Genomic DNA, 16,042 nt, shown 5'->3' with positions numbered 1-16,042 from the left:
ACATTCCAAGTGAGATAATTTTATTGTTGAAACTTCTCCCCCTTTTTTCTTGTTTACTTTAGCATTTTTGCGCACTTATTTCTCCTTTTTTCTACTTTTGCTCTTTGTTTGTTTGGAGGTTTTATTGGGAATCCTCCTTGTTATAAGTGTTTGTATTCAGGTCATTTTGCGCTGGTCTCTAACTGTTTTTCTTTACCATATGCTAAATAAACAATTTCAAATGCCAATATAAGGGTAAAGGAGCTACTTGTAAACAATTTAATACACTCCAGCAGGTAAAGTGGATCATTGGGAACAAATTAAAGGGGAGAAAATTTTTGAGTAAACTGTCCCTTTAAGGGGATCTGCAGGAAAAGACACATCAGGACACCAACATTTACAAATGATGTTTTTATTTTAATATTTGATTCTAAGTCATACTTGCACTGGTGTGTTTGTCACTAACAGTACTAACATCTTCATAACCATGTTTAAAAATGGGATCACACAATCGTGAGTTCCATAGGAACCTTTTGCAGTCTGTTTCCACCGGCACTACTGCTAGGCCATCTGAATGCATATTGTAGGTTGACATGATGGGCAGGCTGGGCACCATTTTTCTATAACTTTATGGCCATTTTTAAACTTTGTAGTATTTTTTTTAACAATATTTATTTCTATTTTTTGCTGAAGGACCTTTTCCATTTTGGTCTGTTCTTAAAACAAGATGGCAACTACTGGTTTTCATTACATGGACTTGTAATATTTTTGTTATACTGGATTTTAACATAACTGAAACTCTAAAAGTGTCAACCAGCTGCCTTGTAACATTGTATCTGCCTAGGAGATCTTTAAATCAGATTGCACCTTTAGGACCGGGTTTTAAAGGGGACTCGCGTTCCAGCTTTAAAGTTCACTAATCTATGTCACAGCTGCGGCTTTTAAGAAAACTAATCAATTTCGCATTGTGATCACCTGAGAAACTCAAAAACCAATTCAGGTGGAAAACCAAAGGCTATTCCCGGAGCAAATCGCTGATAGATTGTGATCAACACCTATATTAACCAAGTACTAACAACATCCCCCCTTTTACATACACATGCAGGATTCAGGCTAGAGAAGTCGAGGACTAGCTCAATGTTTCTTAATTCCAGTTGAGGATTTTTAAAGATATTTCTCTCTGAAACCAGGTAGATTATTATTACTAAACAGGCACACATAAATTAAAAAACATTCTAGCAAATAAATGTTTCATAGGGATAGGATAGGATATATAGGCAAAGTGCAGTCAATGGATTGAAAACGGCTCACAAAACTAAGATTGATAAAATGATTGTTTACCTAAAATGCAGACAAATAAATAAAAAAAAAACCCAGAAACTTCTGTGCCTAAATCCCAATTTTATTTCATTTTATTTATTTTATGTCAACTGCACCTGCACACAGAGCCAATTAGTATTAGTGGTTTACTATCAGATTTACATAAAAATGTTAATGTCACCAGAAGATTCTAACCAATTCTGCAGTTTTTGCCGCCTCCCTGACAAAAATTACATTGCAATGCATGGAAAAAGTGCATTGGTTTAACCTGATTTGCACTGAAAAACTGCAAAACTGCAGACTCAAGTCACAGTACTGTGACACAATATTTGCAATCTATTCTCCAGATCACTCTATGGATTGCTAATATCACACTATAAAATGAAAAATATAATTGTGCAAATTGATCACGCAGTCTCAGAAATCCACAAGATTAAAATGAAGGTAAACTTTGTTTTAAAATCCAAGAGACCAAAGCAAATTTGATAATAGAAGTAAATTGAAACATAGTTTGCTCTATTTTAATCATGAATGTTTAATTTTGACTTTGCTGCCCATTTAAATGTGGCAGAACCACATTAGGTATTAGATAAGTCAAATTTAAAGTGATGGTGAACTTTACATTTCTTAAAATCAGGTTCGGAATCTAAGCAATATTTTACAGGGACTTCAATTGATCACTTTTAATGAATATGCGCTGTAACTTACTTTTTAATCTAGCTGTGCCATTCTAATACCCCACGCTCAATTTTTTTTCTTTTTTGTGAGCTAACAGTTTAAACCATACTTCAATCGGAGCTTTGAAGATTGAGAACAGTTGGCTAACAAAAAAATATTAGTTTTAAAGTGGGCGGCACATCTTTATTAGAAATGATCCATTATAGTCCCTGTAAAATATTACTTAGATTCCGGACCTGATTTTAAAACATGTTAAGTCAAATTTAAAGTGCTGGTAAACTTATCTAATACCTATTGTGGTTCTGTCACATTTAAAGAACCAAGATGTTAGTGAAATTGTTAAAACAAGCTCATATAAACTAGATGCCATAGTTTATATAAGTATATATCGATTTATCAAAGGCTTCGCCAGCCTTCGCCCCCCCTACGATTGCAGGTTCTCACAAGAGAATCTGTAGTCCGTATTCATGAAGCAGCGCTCATCAGACCGCTGCTTCCCTAACCTCTTCACCACCTCTTAGGTAGCGAATTTCAATCTCCCCGGTCTCGTCCGAACAGGAAGATTGACAGCTTCTGCCCACACGTGATTGGCTGTGCACGGGCAGGGGGCGACATTGCGCAAGATTGCGTTCTTGTGCAATGCTAAAATACGGCAGTGGAATTCAGCCCGCCAGAGGCCTGCCTGTCCGCCGTAGCTTGATAAATCGACCCCATAGTATACTGTCAATGAGACCTCACAATATAGCTCAACATCAATTTACGGTATGAACATAGTTTTAAAACAAAATAATTATTTACGAACACAAATAATTACATTCAAAAGCCCATATATCATCTTGTTCTCCAAAAATACTGTGCCAAAGGTAAAAAAATATGTTAAAGGGACAGTCAACACCCGACACAACTTAATCTCATACATTAGATCCAAAAAAAGAAGATGCGTCTGCACCGCATCCCATGTTCAATATCTCTAACATTATATGTGTAATCATCCAAAGCACATACAGTTTTATCCTGTAGATATGGCCGACAAACTCCTCCCCCTCCTCCTCCATCTTCTTCTCTATTAAATTCCATGCTCGTTCACGGTGACGCTGTTTCTTTGCTAATGCGCATGCGCATTACAATTTATGTCCATTCGCCAGCAGAAATAGAAAGTGCAGCTGCAAATCACTGTAAACGCGTGTAAAGAATCCAACCGAGGATTGGATTCTGATTGGCGGATGCCTTTAAAATGAAAGTTACTACGTAATAGTGGGGGAAGTTTGGCAGCCATATCTGCAGGAGAAAAAATCGTATGTGCTTTGGATGGTTAATTGGAGGTATTGAACATGGGATGCGGTGCAGATGCATCTTCTTTTTTGGATCTAAGGTATGTGATTAAATTGTGTCCTCTGTTAACTGTCCCTTTAAGTAAAAATAATCTTCTATTATAACTTACAGTTAATCAAATGGCATCACCAGATATGCAAATTAATCCACACAATTAAACAGCGCTACAGAATTTTGTGGCGCTATACAAATAAATAATGATCATGATATTTTTCAAACTGGCTGGTCTGAAACCAATCTAAAGTGTTTATATAAATTTGCTATAAATCATAGAATGCTAAATTACAGGCAATTTGATTGCTATTTGTAAAAGTGATGCATATAAAACAAACTTTTCATTAGAATATGAATTTGATATCAATAACTATATAAATGAGATAACCATAACAGCATGCAGAGGTATAACAGATTGCAGTTTTTATAAAATGTAATATGTATAAAAATACTATAGTGTACAGTTTTTTTTCCCCTCTGATTTGTCAAGCGATATTAATAAAATACAAAGGAACTCTATAATATCCACAGCATTATAATAAGCAGTAAACTCAAAATGCCTAGTTTAACAAAGTCATTAGGTGTAACACCCAATTAATCATTAAGACACATTGTTTTAGGAATTTTAACACCTGTGTGACTGCAGTTTGGCTGTATCCTGCAATACCTCGGCTCTTCAAATAACGAGGAGGAGAATAGGTTTTTAATTGTGAAATTGCCAGGTTAATGACCTTTGAGTGATGCAAAAGACCAAACAGGGGTGCGGTTCCCTGAAGCATACCCATGCAAAGTTCATTGGGATAGGTCACTCAACCATGCAACACACTATCAGCCCAAATGGTGTGTCAGGGCAAGGGTTAAGGAAGCACAAGGACTCTTTGCTATTTCAAGACTAATAAACTTTGTACAAGCTCGTTAAGCTGGCTCGTTAGGAACCGGAGCAGTCAAGTTTGTGAGAGTTGAGGACTGGATTTGTACATGGAACAACAGAACAGCTGTAGAGAGTAGGGGCTGCTGACTTCTAGTGTGATATAAAAACAATGCACCTCAACCCACTGCTCTGCGTGTTTACTATGCTGGGGCACCTATTTAAAAGTCACCACAGTAGTGCCTTAAAGTCACAGATTTATGTATTATATCAAAGGGCTTACACAAATAGTAAAAATCTATATATTTATTTCATCATATATTTTAACAACGCCCAAAAAAAAAGGACAGTTCACCCAAAAATGTTCTCCCCTTTAAATTATTCCCAATGATCCTTTTTACCTGCTAGAGTGTATTAAATTGGTTACAAGTAGCTCCTTTACTCCTATTTCAGCATTTGATAGCCTGTGGTATCGCAACCTATACTGAACAAATTAATACTGGAGTATAGGCTATTGAATAGCCTAAGTATACACAGCCAGCAGAAGAGATTACACTCTCAGTGGGATGCAGGATAGTTAAGTAATAAAATGATAATTTTCCATTGTTCTCTCTATGTATTGAGCTTTGGTGTTCCAGCCAAATAAAAGATAAGGAAGCAAGTGTGTTTACACAAAGTTATAACATAATGAGATCTGATATCACCTTTAAGTTCAACCCATTGTAATAGGCTGTGGTTTCAAAGCACAAAATCAGCTACTTCATATACACAAATAAGCATGAAAATGGAATTTCTCAAATATTTTATACTCTGCAGTTGGTATAACAAGTCATTTAAAATACATTAATGGAAAAACAATTTTACAGTGTACTGTCCCTTTAAGTGGCCAAAGGACAGACATATATATTCTAAGAATTATCTTTTTTTTGCAGTCCTTACCACTATTTACTAAGATGGCAGAACTGTGAACAAATAGTTTCTGTAAAATAATATCAAATTTTGCAGTCTAGGAGCCCTGAAAAGGTGTATCTATATAGATATGTGTTTAGTTTATCATAAAAAATGTTTTTGTACAAGCTATAAATAAAATTGCTATATAGTTTTGGCTTAATTTAGATTTTGAGCCTTGTACAAACATATCTGTGATTTCTATAATATAATTGCACATACTACACAACATAAAGATTCCATCAAGTAGATCAGAGAAACCCCTAATGTCTCTCCAGCTCCTAAAATACAAATGTTTGTGGTTAGGAGAGACAATAAGGTTTCTTCCGCAAAGAGGTATTATCCGTCTAAAAGGTGTTTCTTAAAAGGACATGGAGATAACAACATCTGATTAGACGAGCTGCCCAACAAGTGCAAATTTAGTTTGCGCTCAAGCGGTCGTGTTTACTTTCTATTTGTAATACTGTGCAAAATTTAGGACCTATCACCACTAGAACCTAGGTATCTCTTCTCCTACCAAGGTAACTATCATGAATGTCCAGAGGCAGGTACAAGAGGGGGCAAATATGCTTCCTGTAATTGTGCTTCTAATCAGCACTAGAGAATTCTTAAAGGGACATTGAACCCAAAATATCTCTTTCATGATTCAAATAGAGCATGCAATTTTAAACAACTTTCTAATTTACTCTTATCAAATTGTCTTAATTCTCTTGGTATGTTTATTTGAAAGTAAGAATGTAAGTTTAGATGCCGGTCTATTTTTGGTGAACAACCTGGGTGGTTCTTGCTGATTGGTGGATTCATTCACCCACCAATAAACAAGTGCTGTCTATGGTTCGGAACCAAAAAAATAGCTTAGATGCCTTCTTTTTCAAATAATGATAGCAAGAGAACGAAGAAAAATTGATCATAGAGAAAATTAGCAAGTTGCTTAAAATGACATGCTCTATCTGAATCACAAAAGAAAAAATGGATTCAGTGTCCCTTTAAATCCTGTAGCAATGCACGTGAATACACAGGGATGCTACTAACCCCTTTAAATACAAAAAGCTTCACAGAGTCCACAGCATCAATGCTGTGCATTATGTGAAGCCTAATATCTAAGCATAAGCATCCTCTTGAGTCACTTTTTTATGCCAAAGAGCCACCATTTTTATATGATAGAATACCTGTATAACTATATATAAGGTATTCTGAGCCACTACTAGGACTATTTTGTAAGTTTGGACACCTCTTCTCTACCACATGTGGGGTACAGTGGCTGTTAATTTTAATGCAAGACTATAACATCTAGTACAGTGTAGACAGGGACACATGATGGCACCATTAGAACAGGGGATCTGCTCTGGGCATACTTTAGTAAACACTTTGCCTAATTATTCACCCTCATCACATGTTTATCTCATCCATCTCTTTCACAGTCCTTGCTCTGCTTCAAAGTAATGTGGACCCAAACTTGTCTAATGAGGATGGACTGACTGCTTTGCACCAGGTATGTCTCCATTTATGGGAAGCTCACAGTTATGTTTTAGGAATCTATTTACTTCATGTGTATTATACGTTACATAAAACATAGCCCAGGCCGTGTACTTTATAAAGCCCTTTTTATGTGGGAGTTTGTTTCTGAGCTGACACATTCCTCACCCACTTGCAGCTCTCTGTAGGGGCATTGTCATGCAGCCCACTGCCTGTCTGATGTGTAACCCAGCAAAAGCACAGTGTAGAGAAAATAAACCTTTTTACTAAATCTATACTGGTAGGGCTATCACTGTATATAATGTCTACTGGTTTTTGCTTATATAGGCGTACTAGCATCATTTAAATGTTTTTATAACATAAAAGGAGAAAATAAGTTTCGTGCCCATATCTTGTCAAGTTAAGATTTACATGAGCAGGGAATAGAATATATAACTCTTGTATGTCTAATAATCTATGGATGCACCTGCGGTCACACTCTGTTAGCATAAGGTTCCGACTTATATTGGCAGCTGTTTATTTTCTCTGTTACACTCTCATGTCTCACAACCTGTCCTTTCTTTGTCACTTTGTCTCTCTGTCACTGTTTTAGATTCACTTACTTTTAACAATCTTTTCAGTGAGGGAGATGTATTAAATTCCTATGTTATCTGATAAAACATTCATAAAAGAGTGGGCACATTCTCCAAATCATCTCTGCACCAATGACAGTGAAAGAAATCAGAGAGATGTTTGACTGGAGAATTATCTGAATTTTTAATGAATGTCTGCTCCAGGTTATACCATCTGTTTTCTCTATCAATAGGTCTCTCTAATCTCACATGGACTGTCCTTTTTTTAGTAGCTTAGATCTACTGACTTTTCAAATAACTCTCCTCTGAGACCAGTATGTTCCTCAATAAGAATACAGAAAACATTATATTTGTCTCACGGAGTACCTTAAATTATTAGGATGTCATGACCCACAGATTGTCATCTAGCTGTCACTGTCTCCACCATGTCACAGTCTGACTCTCATATCAATTATCCTGTTAGTTCTTACGTCACATATCTTGTCCTCCCTGTCACTATGTCTCTCTGTTACATTATTACTGTGTCTCTCATCATATATCATACCCTGTCTTTCTCATGCCACATACTCTATCCACTCTTTTAGTCACATGTCCTCCATCTATCATTGTGTCTCATGTGACATAGTCTGATCGCTCATTGTCACATATCCAGCTCTTTCTCTGTCACTCTATGTACCTAATGTCATATATGGTGTAATTTGTCTCTGTGTATGTCACTTATTCTGTCACATCTTTCTCATGTTGTATAATGCATCATCTTTCTGTCCAATATCCTGTTCTCTCTCTGTCATGTTTCATGTCACATATTCTTTCCTCTCTCTGTCACTGTGTCTCTTATCACATACAACACATACAATGACTTATTTCTGTCATGTGTTTCATGTCACACATTCAGTTCACTCTCTCTGTCACATATCCTGTCCTTACTTTATCACTTTGTCCCTGTCACATATAATCTCTCATTGTGCCATATCACATATAGTATTCTCTCTCACTGTGTTTCATATAACATATGGCTTATCACATATCTTCTCCTTTCTCATGTCATATATTATGTCACATATTCTGTCCCATCAATATTTCTCGGTTACATATTGTAACCACTCTCTGTTACAGGTTCTACTATCATAAATGGTGTCCTCTCCTCTGTGTATGTTGTATATCCTGTCCTCACAATGTCACTTTGTCTCTCATGTCACACAGTCTGCCCTCTCTCTGTCCCTGCTTCCCTTCAGTGCTGCATTGATAATTATGAAGATCTCCTCAAGTTGCTGTTGTCACATGGAGCCAATGTTAATGTCACTGATAACGAGCTCTGGACTCCTCTCCATGCAGCTGCCACTTGCGGTCACACCAGCCTGGTGCGGTTACTAATTCAGCAGTAAGTTTACTGGTTATAGATGCACAATTGCGTGTATTTATTTTTCCCATGTAGTTGCTCATAATCAGTATACATTATAGTATTTGGATTCTTTGTGTATATTAGATACTCATCATAATTACACAGTAACATGTTGATTATGACTGCTTAAATACTTATCATTACACAGTTTATTGTCAATCTGTAGAGGATAATAGTGTAGCATGTTAATATTATGTGGAATTTGTTCATTAAAGGGATATGAAACCCCAATTTTTTTCTTTTTATGATTTATATAGCGCATGCAATTTTAAGCAATTTTACTCTTATAATCAATTTTTCTGAAATCTCTTGGTATTTTTATTTGAAAGAGCAGTAATTTAAGCTTAGGAGTTGGCCCATTTTTGCTTTAACACCGTGGGTAGTGCTTGGTGATTGGTGGGTACATTTTCGTACCAATCAGCAAATGCTAGCCAGGTGCTGAACCAAAAATAGGCTGGCTCCTAAGCTTATATTCCTGCTTTTCAAATAAAGATACCAAGAGAATGAAGAAAATTTGATAATAGGAGTATATTAGAAAGTTGCTTAAAATTGCATGCTCCATCTGGATCATTAAAAAAAAAAATAATAATATTATTTTATATCCCTTTAACTCTGTATAGATGTTCAGCATTATATATTATTATCATGTATTCAGTGCAGCATGCTTATTAAGAGAGGATTCAGCACATATATGTAATTCAGCCTGTGTGTACTGTTATTATTATAGAGAGCAGCATGTTTATTATTTGTGTAAAGATACTCATCATCATTGTACAGTGCAGCATGATCATTATCATTGTACAGATACACCTTATCATCATTTAGTCTAGTGTGTCTTTATAGAGTGTGGATGCCAAATGTCATCATAGAGTGCAACATGTTCATTATCATTGTGTTGATACTCTGTACAGCTATAGAATGTAAATGCTGATTTGCCACATCTCCCCAGTGGTGCTGACCTTCTAGCTGTGAATGCTGATGGCCACATGGTGTTTGATCTTTGTGAAGAAGAGGCCACTCTGGATGTCATTGAGAGCTGCATGACATACCAAGGTGAGATTAAGGGACACACATTCTTTAGAGAGCTTCATTAAGGATCTGCTTAACGTCATGACGTATCATCTATAATTGTCATTGACATGGCCCTGTTTATCTATTGACGAATACACCGTGTCCCATTTCCAGGTATCACTCAGGAAATGGTTAATGAAGCTCGTCAGACTCCTGAGCGTCAGATGCTGAGTGACATTACAGCTTTGCTAACAGCTGGAGAGGACCTAAACCAAACTGACAGCCAAGGCGCCACGTTGGTGAGATACGTGACTTGAGATGCAGAAACCGCAATAAGCTGTTTAAGGGGATGTTTTAAACAACATTTTTATGTCGCTTTGGGCATGACTCTGCCTATCTAATATACCACCCTTTTACTAGTACCTCATGTATTGGTAGATATACATATAATCATATCCATTAGTATACTCCTGATATATGATTTTATGTCAATCTTTTTATTACACAGCACCTTCTCATGGGTTATTAGAAATCTCCAATGTAAGAATAAAAGTAATAATATAACATGAAATACTCCTTTCTCTTGTTAAGTGTATCCAGTCCACGGATCATCCATTACTTGTGGGATATTCTCCTTCCCAACAGGAAGTTGCAAGAGGATCACCCACAGCAGAGCTGCTATATAGCTCCTCCCCTCACTGCCATACCCAGTCATTCTCTTGCAACTCTCAACTAAGATGGAGGTCGTAAGAGGACTGTGGTGTTTTATACTTAGTTTATTTCTTCAATCAAAAGTTTGTTATTTTTAAATGGTACCGGAGTGTACTGTTTATCTCAGGCAGTATTTAGAAGAAGAATCTGCCTGTGTTTTCTATGATCTTAGCAGAAGTAACTAAGATCCTTTGCTGTTCTCACATATTCTGAGGAATGAGGTAACTTCAGAGGGGGAATAGCGTGCAGGTTTTCCTGCAATAAGGTATGTGCAGTTAAAATATTTTTCTAGGGATGGAATTTGCTAGAAAATGCTGCTGATACCGAAGTAATGTAAGTAAAGCCTTAAATGCAGTGATAGCGACTGGTATCAGGCTTATTAATAGAGATACATACTCTTATAAAAGTGTAATATAAAACGTTTGCTGGCATGTTTAATCATTTTTTACATATGCTTGGTGATAAAACTTATTGGGGCCTAGTTTTTTTCCACATGGCTGGCTTGAATTTTGCCTAGAAACAGTTCCCTGAGGCTTCCCACTGTTGTAATATTAGTGGGAGGGGCCTATTTTGGCAGTTTTTTTTTGCACAGCAAAAATTACAGACACAGACATCCAGCTTCTTCCTGCATGATCCAGGACTTCTCTGGAGGGCTCAAAAGGCTTCAAAAGTCGTATTGAGGGAGGTAAAAAGCCACAGTAGAGCGTTTTTGGTATTAAGGGGTTAATCATCCATTTGCAAGTGGGTGCAATGCTCTGCTAACTTATTACATACACTGTAAAAATTTCGTTAGTGTAACTGCATTTTTTCACTGTTATTTCAAAATTTGGGAAAATTTGTGTTTCTTAAAGGCGCAGTAAAGTTTTTTTTAATATTGCTTGTAAACTTGTTTTAAAGTGTTTTCCAAGCTTGCTAGTCTCATTGCTAGTCTGTTTAAACATGTCTGACACAGAGGAACCTACTTGTTCATTATGTTTGAAAGCCATGGTGGAGCCCCATAAGAGAATGTGTACTAAATGTATTGATTTCACCTTAAACAGTAAAGATCAGTCTTTATCTATAAAAGAATTATCACCAGAGTGTTCTGTCGAGGGGGAAGTTATGCCGACTAACTCTCCCCACGTGTCAGACCCTTCGCCTCCCGCTCAGGGGACGCACGCTAATATGGCGCCAATTACATCAGGGACGCCCATAGCGATTACCTTGCAGGACATGGCTGCAATCATGAATAATACCCTGTCAGAGGTATTATTTAGATTGCCTGAATTAAGAGGCAAGCGCAATAGCTCTGGGGTTAGGAGAGATACAGAGCGTGCAAATGCTGTTAGAGCCATGTCTGATACTGCGTCACAGTATGCAGAACATGAGGACGGTGAGTTTCATTCTGTGGGTGACATCTCTGACTCGGGGAAACCTGATTCAGAGATTTCTAATTTTAAATTTAAGCTTGAGAACCTCTGTGTATTGCTTGGGGAGGTATTAGCTGCTCTGAATGACTGTAACACAGTTGCAATTCCAGAGAAATTGTGTAGGCTGGATAGATACTATGCGGTGCCGTTGTGTACTGATGTTTTTCCTATACCTAAAAGGCTTACAGAAATTATTAGCAAGGAGTGGGATAGACCCGGTGTGCCCTTTTCCCCACCTCCTATATTTAGAAAAATGTTTCCAATAGACGCCACTACACGGGACTTATGGCAGACGGTCCCTAAGGTGGAGGGAGCAGTTTCTACTTTAGCAAAGCGTACCACTATCCCGGTTGAGGACAGTTGTGCTTTTTCAGATCCAATGGATAAAAAATTGGAGGGTTACCTTAAGAAAATGTTTATTCAACAAGGTTTTATTTTACAGCCCCTTGCATGCATTGCGCCTGTCACTGCTGCGGCGGCATTCTGGTTTGAGGCCCTGGAAGAGGCCATCCAGACCGCTCCATTGAATGAAATTATTGACAAGCTTAAAACGCTTAAGCTAGCTAACTCATTTGTTTCTGATGCCATTGTTCATTTGACTAAACTAACGGCTAAGAATTCCGGATTCGCCATCCAGGCGCGTAGGGCGCTATGGCTTAAATCCTGGTCAGCTGACGTGACTTCAAAGTCTAAATTACTCAACATTCCTTTCAAGGGGCAGACCTTATTCGGGCCTGGCTTGAAGGAAATTATTGCTGACATTACTGGAGGCAAGTGTCATACCCTTCCTCAGGACAGGGCCAAATCAAAGGCCAAACAGTCTAATTTTAGTGCCTTTCGAAATTTCAAGGCAGGAGCAGCATCAACTTCCTCTGCTTCAAAACAAGAGGGAACTGTTGCTCATTCCAGACAGGCCTGGAAACCTAACCAGTCCTGGAACAAGGGCAAGCAGGCCAGGAAGCCTGCTGCTGCCCCCAAGACAGCATGAAGGAACGGCCCCCTATCCGGAAACGGATCTAGTGGGGGGCAGACTTTCTCTCTTCGCCCAGGCGTGGGCAAGAGATGTTCAGGATCCCTGGGCGTTGGAGATCATATCTCAGGGATATCTTCTGGACTTCAAAGCTTCTCCTCCATAAGGGAGATTTCATCTTTCAAGGTTATCATCAAACCAGATAAAGAAAGAGGTATTCCTAAGCTGTGTGCAAGACCTCCTAGTAATGGGAGTGATCCATCCAGTTCCGCGGACGGAACAAGGACAGGGATTTTATTCAAATCTGTTTGTGGTTCCCAAGAAAGAGGGAACCTTCAGACCAATCTTGGATCTAAAGATCTTAAACAAATTCCTCAGAGTTCCATCATTCAAAATGGAAACTATTCGGACCATCCTACCCATGATCCAAGAGGGTCAGTACATGACCACAGTGGACTTAAAGGATGCCTACCTTCACATACCGATTCACAAAGATCATCATCGGTTCCTAAGGTTTGCCTTTCTAGACGGGCATTACCAATTTGTAGATCTTCCCTTCGGGTTGGCCACTGCCCCGAGAATTTTTACAAAGGTTCTGGGCTCACTTCTGGCGGTTCTAAGACCGCGAGGCATAGCGGTGGCTCCGTATCTAGACGACATCCTGATACAGGCGTCAAGCTTTCAAATTGCTAAGCCTCATACAGAGATAGTTCTGGCATTTCTGAGGTCGCATGGGTGGAAGGTGAACGTGGAAAAGAGTTCTCTATCACCACTCACAAGAGTCTCCTTCCTAGGGACTCTTATAGATTCTGTAGAGATGAAAATTTACCTGACGGAGTCCAGGTTATCAAAACTTCTAAATGCTTGCCGTGTCCTTCATTCCATTCCACGCCTGTCAGTGGCTCAGTGCATGGAAGTAATCGGCTTAATGGTAGCGGCAATGGACATAGTGCCATTTGCGTGCCTGCATCTCAGACCGCTGCAATTATGCATGCTAAGTCAGTGGAATGGGGATTACTCAGATTTGTCCCCTCTACTAAATCTGGATCAAGAGACCAGAGATTCTCTTCTCTGGTGGCTTTCTCGGGTCCATCTGTCCAAGGGTATGACCTTTCGCAGGCCAGATTGGACGATTGTAACAACAGATGCCAGCCTTCTAGGTTGGGGCGCAGTCTGGAACTCCCTGAAGGCTCAGGGATCGTGGACTCAGGAGGAGAAACTCCTCCCAATAAATATTCTGGAGTTAAGAGCAATATTCAATGCTCTTCTAGCTTGGCCTCAGTTAGCAACACTGAGGTTCATCAGATTTAATTCGGACAACATCACGACTGTGGCTTACATCAACCATCAAGGGGGAACCAGGAGTTCCCTAGCGATGTTAGAAGTCTCAAAGATAATTCGCTGGGCAGAGTCTCACTCTTGCCACCTGTCAGTGATCCACATCCCAGGCGTAGAGAACTGGGAGGCGGATTTTCTAAGTCGTCAGACTTTTCATCCGGGGGAGTGGGAACTCCATCCGGAGGTGTTTGCTCAACTGGTCCATCGTTGGGGCAAACCAGAACTGGATCTCATGGCGTCTCGCCAGAATGCCAAGCTTCCTTGTTACGGATCCAGGTCCAGGGACCCGGGAGCAACGCTGATAGATGCTCTAGCAGCTCCTTGGTTCTTCAACCTGGCCTATGTGTTTCCACCGTTTCCTCTGTTCCCTCGACTGATTGCCAAAATCAAACAGGAGAGAGCATCAGTGATTCTGATAGCGCCTGCGTAGCCACGCAGGACCTGGTATGCAGACCTAGTGGACATGTCATCTCTTCCACCATGGACTCTGCCTCTGAGGCAGGACCTTCTAATACAAGGTCCTTTCAATCATCCAAATCTACTTTCTCTGAGACTGACTGCATGGAGATTGAACGCTTGATTCTATCAAGGCGTGGCTTCTCCGAGTCAGTCATTGATACCTTAATACAGGCTCGGAAGCCTGTCACCAGGAAAATCTACCATAAGATATGGCGTAAATATCTTTATTGGTGTGAATCCAAGAGTTACTCATGGAGTAAGGTTAGGATTCCTAGGATATTGTCCTTTCTCCAAGAGGGTTTGGACAAAGGCTTATCAGCTAGTTCTTTAAATGGACAGATCTCTGCTCTGTCTATTCTTTTGCACAAGCATCTGGCAGAAGTTCCAGACGTCCAGGCATTTTGTCAGGCTTTGGTTAGGATTAAGCCTGTGTTTAAAACTGTTGCTCCCCCGTGGAGCTTAATCTTGGTTCTTAAAGTTCTTCAGGGAGTTCCGTTTGAACCCCTTCATTCCATTGATATTAAACTTTTATCTTGGAAAGTTCTGTTTTTGATGGCTATTTCCTCGGCTCGAAGAGTCTCTGAGTTATCTGCCTTACATTGTGATTCTCCTTATCTGATTTTTCATTCAGACAAGGTAGTTCTGCGTACCAAACCTGGGTTTTTACCTAAGGTGGTTTCTAACAGGAATATCAATCAAGAGATTGTTGTTCCATCATTGTGTCCTAATCCTTCTTCAAAGAAGGAACGTATTTTGCATAATCTGGACGTAGTCCGTGCCTTGAAGTTTTACTTACAGGCTACTAAAGATTTTTGTCAAACATCTGCCCTGTTTGTCGTTTACTCTGGACAGAGGAGAGGTCAAAAAGCTTCGGCAACCTCTCTCTCCTTTTGGCTTCGGAGCATAATACGCTTAGCCTATGAGACTGCTGGACAGCAGCCCCCTGAAAGGATTACAGCTCATTCTACTAGAGCTGTGGCTTCCATCTGGGCCTTTAAAAATGAGGCCTCTGTTGAACAGATTTGCAAGGCTGCGACTTGGTCTTCGCTTCACACCTTTTCAAAATTTTACAAATTTGACACTTTTGCTTCTTCGGAGGCTGTTTTTGGGAGAAAGGTTCTACAGGCAGTGGTTCCTTCCGTTTAAGTTCCTGCCTTGTCCCTCCCATCATCCGTGTACTAAAGTAGCTTTGGTATTGGTATCCCACAAGTAATGGATGATCCGTGGACTGGATACACTTAACAAGAGAAAACATAATTTATGCTTACCTGATTAATTTATTTCTCTTGTAGTGTATCCAGTCCACGGCCCGCCCTGTCCTTTTAAGGCAGGTCTAAATTTTAATTAAACTACAGTCACCACTGCACCCTATGGTTTCTCCTTTCTCGTCTTGTTTCGGTCGAATGACTGGATATGGCAGTGAGGGGAGGAGCTATATAGCAGCTCTGCTGTGGGTGATCCTCTTGTAACTTCCTGTTGGGAAGGAGAATATCCCACAAGTAATGGATGATCCGTGGACTGGATACACTACAAGAGAAATAAATTTATCAGGTAAGCATAAATTATGTTTTTAAG

At 39.2% G+C, this 16,042-nt stretch overlaps 1 protein-coding gene across 1 annotated transcript in view; it reads left to right on the top strand.

Annotated features, from left to right (window-relative positions):
* PPP1R16B (protein phosphatase 1 regulatory subunit 16B) overlaps nt 1-16,042 on the top strand; it is a 153,061-nt gene that overhangs the window by 54,319 nt on the left and 82,700 nt on the right. Inside the window, exons 3-6 of the mRNA XM_053715126.1 lie at nt 6,541-6,611; nt 8,403-8,548; nt 9,519-9,622; nt 9,755-9,879. Coding sequence (XP_053571101.1) covers nt 6,541-6,611; nt 8,403-8,548; nt 9,519-9,622; nt 9,755-9,879 — 446 coding nt within the window. The remainder of the gene's footprint in view (nt 1-6,540; nt 6,612-8,402; nt 8,549-9,518; nt 9,623-9,754; nt 9,880-16,042) is intronic.

This window comes from Bombina bombina, chromosome 1, assembly GCF_027579735.1.
Source record: "Bombina bombina isolate aBomBom1 chromosome 1, aBomBom1.pri, whole genome shotgun sequence".
Lineage (NCBI taxonomy): Eukaryota > Metazoa > Chordata > Amphibia > Anura > Bombinatoridae > Bombina > Bombina bombina.
The sequence above is the reverse complement of the archived record's forward strand: the minus strand, read 5'-3'. Positions and strand labels throughout refer to the sequence as shown.